Source organism: Nanorana parkeri, unplaced genomic scaffold (genome assembly GCF_000935625.1).
Source record: "Nanorana parkeri isolate BGI_ZX_2015 unplaced genomic scaffold, ASM93562v1 scaffold130, whole genome shotgun sequence".
Classification (NCBI taxonomy): domain Eukaryota; kingdom Metazoa; phylum Chordata; class Amphibia; order Anura; family Dicroglossidae; genus Nanorana; species Nanorana parkeri.
Genome location: NW_017306398.1, coordinates 1,284,420 through 1,294,262, shown reverse-complemented (window position 1 = coordinate 1,294,262; position 9,843 = coordinate 1,284,420). Strand labels below are relative to the sequence as shown.

Here is a 9,843-nt window from a genome sequence, read left to right as displayed (position 1 = left end):
GATATTAAATTACAGTGAGCATGGAGAAAAACTGCAGCACGAAACATTCCCTGCAGAGGCACATCTGCTGCACGCTGAGATATCAGTCACTGGCCATGCCCTCCCTTCTTGCCTTGTATACGCCGCGCAATTAGCTGCTTATGTGTGATTTATGACCATGCTGCAGAGAGAGGCGGGTGCCAGCCAGACAGTGCCATGCCTATCACAGGCCCATTTTTTTTATTGCTATATAAAGCTGTTCTGGCCCTTGTTCCCACCTCATGGGAACAATGTAACTGATAGAGAGTAGAGCGCAGACAGAGAGAACAGGACGTTATCAGCTGACACAATTTGTGACAGGATCAACAGGTATTTTTAATTTGAAAAATAAGGAAAAGACTTATTTCATTTTTTGGGTTTACAAACAGTTGAAAGGAACCCTGTTAGTGACGTGCGGTACCTCTTGCTCGGGGTGAGGCATTCCCCAGCCCCGCCCCCGCCTGTCGAAGCCCCACCTCCTGTTAGCCTGAAGCTCCACCTCCTGTTGGCCGAAGCTCCGCCCCACCTGCCAAAAACCCACCCCCAACCCCTCCCCAAGCTAGTGTAAAGGAGGAAGGGAGGAGACAGCGAGGAGCCTCCCTGTCCATCACTTGCTCCTCATCCGCTGAGGCTCTGTGACAGGTTACACAGCGGGGAGGATTTCCCTGCTGTGTAACCTGTTAGATGCCGATCTGAATGGAGAAAAAGCTGTCAGCTTCAGACTTAAAGCTGACAGTTTTTTCCTCCATAATTCTAGGTGAGGCTCTGCCCCACCTGCCTCCCCTGACCGCACGTCCCTGAACCCTGTTGGGATTGAACTATCTGCTAGCTGCCACTGTCAACATGCTCTTAAAGGTACAGGTTCCATGCAACCATCAATGCCCAATATGTCTGGGGGACGAAAATTGTTTGGCAGCCAAAATTCATGTTGTAAAAAATTTAGAGCTTCCCCAAAAACATTTTTAAGAAGTACATTTGTATTTTTTTTATTTTTGATACCCATTTGAGTCAATGTTAAAATATACTTAAAACGGACACTTTAAATAAAAGAAAAAATTTGATAGAGTAAGGAAGGGCATTTTTGCAATCTATGTCCCACTGGGGAGATTTCCTTTGTGGTGGCCAATCCATGTGTGATAAGGATGTCCCATGCTCCCTGAACCACTCTTTCACAATCTGAGCCCGATGTATCCCGGAATTGTCATCTTGGAATATGCCCAATGTGCCATCAGGGAAGCAAATATCCATTGATGTAAAAACCTGGTCATTCAGTATATTCAGGTAGGCAGCTGACCTCATTTTGTGGGCATATAACATTGCTGAACCTAGACCTATTATCCAATGGAAGCAGTGGCGGAAGTGGAGTGAAACTATCGCCATAGAGACCCAGGCGGCCGCTATGGGGCCCGGGGCACAGGGGGGCCCGGTCAGGACGAGGAACAAAGGGGTCCCCCTGATGTTGTGCGGGCTGCCTGGGTCACTATGGCATCACAGGCTGCTGGCTGTCACGGGCGACTGTGAGGAGGAACGGGCCGCTGTCCAGATCACTGACAACCTGTCAGTGATCTGTTCCTCCTCACAGCCGCAGCTGTGCCCAGCGGCGGTAGAGGAGGTGGGGCCCTCCAGCAACCGAGGAGGAGGCGGCACCTGGCACTGGAGGAGGCCGACAGCGAATCGGGGCTGACAGGTAAGAGGTGTGCAGGGGTGTGACCAGCCCACCTGAGACCCTGCAGAGCCACCACAGAGAGTCTATGGTGGGCTCTGCAGGGTCACTCTCAGGTGGGCTGTTTGGGATCTCAGGTGGGCTCTGAAATTTTTTTTTACAATGCATACAAAATTTTGCTATGGGGCTCTATGATTTCTTGTTATGCCCCTGAATAGAATGCTCTGACCTATTTGCTTATCTAAATCTATGTGGTGACTTTTTTTTAGGACAGGCCGTGTATCTGTCACCACTACACATATCCCCATTGGAAGACTTCTCCTCTATTCCTGTGCTGATGACAACCGAAAATGTTGGAGTTTCCCTCATTTTACCAGGACCATAGTGACACTCCCCAGCCAGGACTCTGACAGCAAAACCTAGGAAAGCGGAAGCAAGGCGTTGGGAGCTGGATCTCTTAAAGTAGTCAGGTCTTAAACGGTATTGCAATGATTCTTCTTAGGAAACTCTTACAGGAGTGGTGGCTGAAGGCCAACTCTTTACTTCAGTAGGGAACGGGTGTGGAAGGAGGAAAGAGCTAAACGTGGAACGTGTAAAGTCCAGTTTTAATTTCGGGTGCCATAGCGGCCGCCTGGGTCGCTATGGTGATTGTTACGCCACTGGTCACTGCTCTAAGCCCCATTTTTCCTCCTCTGGAGTTCTAGGTGCTGGCCATGGAGCCCCACCAAGCTCACAGCTTCAACAAGGAAAGAGAAAGCCGCACACCAATGATGTCAGACCTTTATTGAGTCCAGACATATCTCACAGAAAGCCATACTCATTTCACCCAGTATAGGCTTGACTGAAGAGAAACGAGTTCTGGACCTTGAAAATTGTAGGTATCCTGAGGGGTCATTAGTCTGATGACCACTCCAGATGTAGGTTAAGGTTTTAACCAGCATCTGGAAGGATGATACTAATGATCCCTCAGAATTCTTTTCAAACCATTACACACTCTGTTTTTACAATACCGAGACCCAATGAAGCCCCAAACGGTGTTGGCTTTTTATGACATAAGAGTCTGAATAAAATTGAATCTGGATTTTATTTCGGTGCTTTCTTTCTTTTACACCTAGCAATAGAAATCTGACAGTATTGGTAACCCTTGCCCCCCCAAAAAGTTGATATTAGATACCCTTTAAATGTTTCTGTCCAAGCACCCAAATTCTGATCAAACCTGATTTTACATGAGCATGCCAGAATGATGAAGTAGCCCTCCACACTCACCAGCCAAGAACCGCGCCTCCTTCTCTCCATCGCTCAGGTCAGAATAGGCGTCGCTATCAATTCTGACGCTTTCACTGGACGGCGGTGGCGGTTGACCCCAACTCTGCCATTCTATCATGTGAGCAACTCGTCCTGAGCCAAGAGCTGTGGGCTTGGTCACCTTATCCTTCATCGTTCGAGAGACACCTAGAAAAGAGAGAAGAAGGGGGTAGGTTATTGGTACTCCGGGGGTCACCCATGCTGGGGGGCTTTTTGTCGGAGCGTCCAGTACCTTTGACAGAGGATTTGGCAAGAGCACCAATTCCGTAAGCATTGGAATTTCTCTTCAACCGAGGAAGGATCGAAGTTGTGTCTTCCATCGAAAGCTGACAGACAGATCCAAAGAGAGAGGAAGTGATCGCTCAGGGAGAGAAGAGAGAAGGGCGGAGAGAGCGTGGGGTTGGTGGGGGAGATTTGGGGGGGAGAGAGGAATAAAGATAGACATACAGAGCGAAGGGGACAGACAGGCAACAGCGTCAGCTGCGGAGTACAGAGAGGGGGAGCATAGAGACAAAGGCCGCTGTGTGCCTGATAGATCCTGCTGTTATGGTGAAAGAAAAACCGAGAGACAAAATCAAAATCTGTGGAAAGAAAGGTGAAAAAACGTGCAGACGGCAAACGAAACACAAAAAACGAAACAAACAGAAATAAAACAAAAACAATGAATGTGGCTGATTTGTAATGATAAGGCAATTCTGCAGCAGTAGCCAATCAAAATGCAGCTCTCGTTTTTTGGTGTGTCTGATACACGACGCTTAGATCTGACTGGGGATGGTCCCAATTTCCTAGGAACTTGCTTGGATTTGAAAGACTTGCTGCTGGAACTCTTTGCCCAAGACCCCAGACATTGCCTGGTTTTCAACACACCAACAGTATTACAACATCCCTCTTTTTCGGGTAGTTGCATTTATTAATGAGTCACTTGCCTGAAAATGATACTTGATCGGTTGGTTGAATCACCCATCAATTATTTGGGGACTTTAGGGAAGCCATTCTAGCACTTGGGTTCCCGGCTGCTCCCCTAATAAAGCCATTACATGGAGCCATGTGCTGTTTAAGAGACCCCATTGCCAGACCTTTCATTTCATCCACAATCTTTATATAAGATTATATGTGTGTTCAATGAGGGGAATTTATCAAAACTGGAGCAGAAAAAAATCTGGAGCAGCCGTACATGGTAACCAATCAGCTTCTCTCTTTCTATTTCACACAAACTGAAGACAGAAGCTGATTGGTTGCTCTGGGCAACTGCTCCAGATTTTGTCTGCTCCAGATTGATACATTCCCCTCATTGTGTTTCATGCATGTTTTTTTACCTATAAAAGCCTCCCTTGTGTAGCTATCCAAAAGACTCCTGCTGGGTGCCACCATCTTACATGCGATGTTAGCAGGCCCAGGAGACTCAGAGCTGGTAGAGCTACTCAAATGCCACTTTTTAGACCTAAACATTACTTTTTAGGTCTCTAGGGAACCCCTGCTAAAAGCAATCAATCGGAGGGCAGTGGGAAAAAAAAATTCACCTTACATTGGTGGTCAGTGAGAAAAATGCCCCCTCCGCAACCTACATTGGTGGACAGAATGCCACCCATACGTACAGTTAAAAAGATAATTGTTGCCGTGCTGCTGGATTTCAAGTGGCCTTGAACTATGCAGCCACCATCCAAATGGACCATCCAGCTGAAGGAACCTCCAGCAACCTCTGGAGAAACCTTAGAGTTCCATGGATCCTTGGATGGGAATGGCTGCTCCATTGTACCGCTCCTCTGCCGGCAACTACTACTAGGCCTAGAAGAGGAGAGGTCCATGACATGCAAGGAGGGAGGAGGCCTTGCTAGGAAATTGATTCTTCTTAGCAAGTTCAATGGCACATTGCAAGCAAATAAAAAAAAGGGGGGGAATGTATGCATTTAAAATACTTTTTAATTTGGTGACAGGGCCTTCTTAATTTTACATTGTAGAGGTTACAGAAGGAAGGTTGAGATGACACGATTGAGGGTCAAGCGGAACATCCTCAAGTCTCAGTCCACACTCTGCAATCTCTGTTATGTGGGCAGTAGACCCCCTTAAATTGGCCTTGGCAGGGGGAGGAACTAGGAACCCAAGTTCAGAGATCTTTTCATTGTCTCCAAAGGTTAGAAGCCGGAGGTGAGTGACTGAACCAAGCCGGAACGATCTTTTTGGGGAGAAATACAGAGGCTGCCATTGAATCTCAGAGTGAAGTCTGAACTCTGTGTCTGAATATTGTTTGTACCTTATTTTTTTTTTGGTTCTATACAACTCAAACCAAACCTAGCACATTGTTCAGGCCGGGCGCAAGGTTTATGGCATCCTTTTACATAAATTCTATCTGTGTGGGAGGGATACACCCTCTGTCCAGTGTCCACAGCTAAATATCATTATCATGGCGAGTGGCCCTGGATTAATCATATCTTCTACATAATCATGGCTTGTATGGGAGTTGGCTGGCTGCTCTATTTTTTTAGGACTTGTATAGATAGACGTTCAAAAAACATCCAGATGGGGAAAGAAAACAGAAGCGCCACTCCCACCCCGGATTTAGTCTCTCTGCTGCCCCAAGGCCAGGTTCCTCAATGCGCCCCCCTACTCGCCAAACCCCCCAATGGAGAATGGCAGACCTGCAGGCTGCATACAAGTGATCTCGGCGACATCACCAAGATCACTTGTACATAACAAGCGGCGGCTTCCCCACTGTACATTTAGCTCTGCTTGCCCACAGCAAGGCTAAATGTAGAAAACAACTACCCGCCCGGGCATCGGGAGATAGGAATTCCACACCCCTGCTGCCCCTCTACTACCTGCTGCCCCAAGGCCGGGCCTTGGTTGGCCTTGTGGGAAATCCGGCCCTGGCCACTCCACTTATAGAGTCCAGAATAGGATTTTATTTAAATTCTCCAGAAATAGCCAACATGTTTCAGGGGTTCTTCAGGGCTATCAACAAATCGGTGCCTGGCCTAATGCAAGATACAAAAAAAATTAAAATACAAATTAAAAAAAATCAATAAAAATTAAGATCTATATTGAGACTAAAGGACTCATGAATAAGCCTTCCACGGTCCGAATGCTGTTTGCACGGCATTACCACCACTGGACGGTGCTGAGGAGCAAATTCGTATGCCGTGCAAACAGCATTCGCCCAGCTTTACAGAAGGTTTATACATGTAATGGTCAATAAAATGTTTTGTGCACCAGCAAAAACATTGCTTTATTTTGTTTTTCGGAATTCGGGTCTGAAAGTCAATTCGTTTCGGAATTTGGACGGAATTCGTTAGCGGTAATCCGTACGAAATTTCGTTTTGTTCGTTCGTTGCAGCAAAGTGACATTTACTTTGCTGCAACTAAATTTCGTCCAAAAAACGAATCGGAAATTTGGATTAGTTTGCATTCGTTATATCTGTAGACCAAACACGGAAACACCAGACACTATTTGTTTATAACCCTGAAGCCTTGTAACCCCCGAAACCTGTTGGATTTTTCGGGTAAATTTACATGAAATCTTATTCTAGACCTTAAAAATGGAGCAACATTTCTATTCCCTCCCTCATCTGCCAGCACTCAGGGCTGTCTATGTCCCCATTGGAAAAAAAATGACCCTCACTTCCTGTTTGGCCATCTGGACAGAAGACTAAGCAAGATGTGAAATTTGACAGTTCTCAATGTACAGAAGAAGAGGGGAAATCTTGCCAGCGGGCACAGTGACACGAGGGGCCATTTACATTGGTCTGGCACACACTATTCATTTGAATGGGCCGGCAGTGCAACAAAATGGATATGTGCTCTTTTTCCCAATGCAGCACTTGTGCAGTGGCGTGTTGCAACACATGTGCATTGCAGGTACACTGGGTGGGTGCATTGGGTGCTATTGACAATGAATTGCACCTCAACACATGCACTAGACATGGGGGGGCAAGGGTGGATGGGACCCGACAGAGGACCCCACTCAGCAGGAGATCCCCTTTAACAATTCAGAGGCCGTATGGGGGCACTAAGGCTCGCTTCACACTGTTGAGCTGCGCAAACGTGCGCACATTACCACGGCACACGAACATGAGCGTCTTGCACGTTGGTGTGCGGTGGTGCCACTCATTGTTAATGGAACCCCAGTGCACCTTGCCAATGGACGTGTGATGCAGTGCGTGGCGCACTACAGGGCCTTACAACACATAGTGCATGCGCCTTTTACGCATTCAAACGAATTGGCCACCTTAACTCAACGCACGTTGGCGCGCGTCAGCACACCACATGACCGGAATCCTATAAAATGATTTATAGTGAAGGTTATAAAAAAAAATCAAAATGGAGGATTTCTTTAAGCAACTTCAAGCGGGAAAAAAAATGAAAATGAATTTGGATCTTCCTAAGTAAATCGGGAACGTCTGCAGCGCCAAAGTGAGGGAGTGCGAAAGAGAGAGAGAGAGGCGGAGAGAGAGAAGGAAAGGCAGAGAGAGGATTTCCGCACTCACATTGATTCCATCCCAGGAAAAGTCTGTTCGGGTCTGAGAGAGAGGGGAGAACAGTCAGATGAGAGGCGACAACACAAGCCGGACACAAAGACAGCAGGACAGGGACTCTTTCTTTACACCGATATACAAACATGGAGTCACATACACTACAGCCGTTTAAAAACGTAATGTGGGAGGAGAGAGAAACAATACACAGACATATGTGTCTCATTACAGCACCCCGATCATCATCATCATCATCATCATCATCATCATCATCATCATCAGTACACAATCTATTAATTTAAATAAAGTGCGGCACCACAGAAAGGGTTTGCCTGGCCACACTGTACAGTGGTACCTCGGTTCACGAGCGCCTCTGTTCGCGAACAATTCGGTTCGCGAACAGGAAGTTTGGCAAAATTTGGCTTCCGCTTGCAAACTCCGCATCAGGTGACGAAGACGACCGCGGCCATCTTCCCCCCGCTCTGACACACGGCCGTGACTTCCTCCAGTCGAGATCGCGGTCCGATCACAGTTTGATGCGGTTCGCGACCAATTGAGTTCGCGACCAGAATCGTGGACCGAATTAAGTTCGTGAATCGAGGTACCACTGTATTTAGATTTGGCTCCCAGGTGTATTGTCTTTGGAAGCAGGTGCATGTTGTCTCTTGATGATTCGTCTCAGTTGCCAGAATTTTTAATGCCAGTGAATTTCTGAATTTAAAAAAGTAAACGTTGTCACAACAGCAGACCCCCCAAAAAAAATCTTTCTATCTATCTATCTATCTATCTATCTATCTATCTATCTATCTATCTATCTATCTATCTATCTATCTAACTATCTATCTATCTATCGCTCTATCTATCTATCTATCTATCTATCTATCTATCTATCTACAATGAGACTGTCACAGGTCGGCTCAGTAGATCGGGAGGTGAGCGAACACATATCGGCGTTCGCTCACTTCTCGATCCTGTCACAGCTCTCTGCCGTGACAAAGGAGGGGCTGGATTCCCCGCTCCGATCCGCCAGCGCTGACTGACGGAACGGACGGGGGAGGGGGCGTGTACAGCTGGCTCTGCCTCTATAGGCAGAGCCACCTGTCACTCACGCAGCTGGGCGGATCCAGACATAATTGTTGGGATCCGCTCCGGCGTCTCAGTATACCGTGAGCTGTAGCTTGCGGTATACTGAGCTTAGGGTGACGGGAGGACGCTAGTTTGTGTCCTCCCGTTACCCTAAGGAGAACTATGGGGAAAAGCCCTGACCCAATAGTTCTCCTTTAATAATGATATAATAATTGTTAACATTATTATAACAATTATTATTATTGTTATTATGATAATTAAAATACAATATATATGACTTGAGAGAGGCACAGGAGAGTTTTTAATGCCAGTGAATTTCTGAATTAAAACAGTAAACGTTGTCACCACAGCAGACCCCCCCCCAAAAAATCTATCTATACATCTCACACACTCACTCACACACACTCACACACACACACACACTCACACACACACACACACACACTCACACACACACACACACACACACACTCTCACACACACACACACACACACGTGTTGCTGAAGCTTTTCAGGCTCCTGGAGATAAAAACAGAACCTATAAATTGTTGTGTTGGTGTTTCATGTTGAATTCTTGTCCCTCTACAATAAAGCGATCTGCGAATGATTGTTATTATCTCCTCTGCTGTCCCTCCGAGGGAAAAAAAAAGAAACATTGTTTCCAAGTTGTTTCCATCCTTGCTGGCGACCGGCCACGAGCTCGGCTTGTTTTCCAGCAGCGCCGCGTCCGGCTTTGTGCAGATAAAATGGAGGAGCGGGTGAAATAAAAATTGCACGGCCCGTGGCGGCCAAACACGAGCCGAGCATGTTTTTGGGTGCACATTGAGGCGATTCAGATGCTGAGATGTTTTCACGCGATTGTTGCACATTTTCGATCGCGCAACTGTTCATTGAGAACCACGCGGTTGTTGCACGGTTTTCAATGCATAGAGATGTCTATGGGACCCGAACCGCAAACAGCTCTTGCACCTTTTTGCGCAACAGGCGATTCCGGTTGCGCGAAAAACCGCCTCCATTGACTTCAATGCGAATCTTCAAACCGTGCGATAAATCGCCTAGGTGTGCACTGGCTCTAAAGCTTCTGTCGGGGCTGGGTGACAACCTCATAGCAGCATCGGTCAGACACCCCCTGGTGAACGGCCATTTTTTCGGTGAGGGTGGAGAGTGACAGGTTGGAAAACCTGTCACTCTCCACTTCAGAAAGCAGCCACAGCCTGTCCCCTGCCAGCATGCTGCATAAAAGGACTGTTGCTCCTTTTGTAGAAGCAGTGGTCTCTCTGCAGAGGTCCAGCACACTCCTTGCTA

General features: G+C 47.1%; 1 protein-coding gene across 3 annotated transcripts in view; it reads right to left on the bottom strand.

The window, feature by feature from the left end:
• The window catches only part of FAM131B (family with sequence similarity 131 member B), a 59,643-nt gene that overhangs the window by 3,641 nt on the left and 46,159 nt on the right, over positions 1-9,843 (bottom strand). For 2 of the 3 annotated variants that reach the window (XM_018553828.1, XM_018553829.1), the window contains 3 exons: positions 7,468-7,500; positions 3,219-3,312; positions 2,948-3,133 (listed from right to left, as the gene is read on the bottom strand). In XM_018553828.1, coding sequence (XP_018409330.1) covers positions 2,948-3,133; positions 3,219-3,312; positions 7,468-7,500 — 313 coding nt within the window. The remainder of the gene's footprint in view (positions 1-2,947; positions 3,134-3,218; positions 3,313-7,467; positions 7,501-9,843) is intronic. The other variant, XM_018553830.1, reaches the window with a different exon arrangement.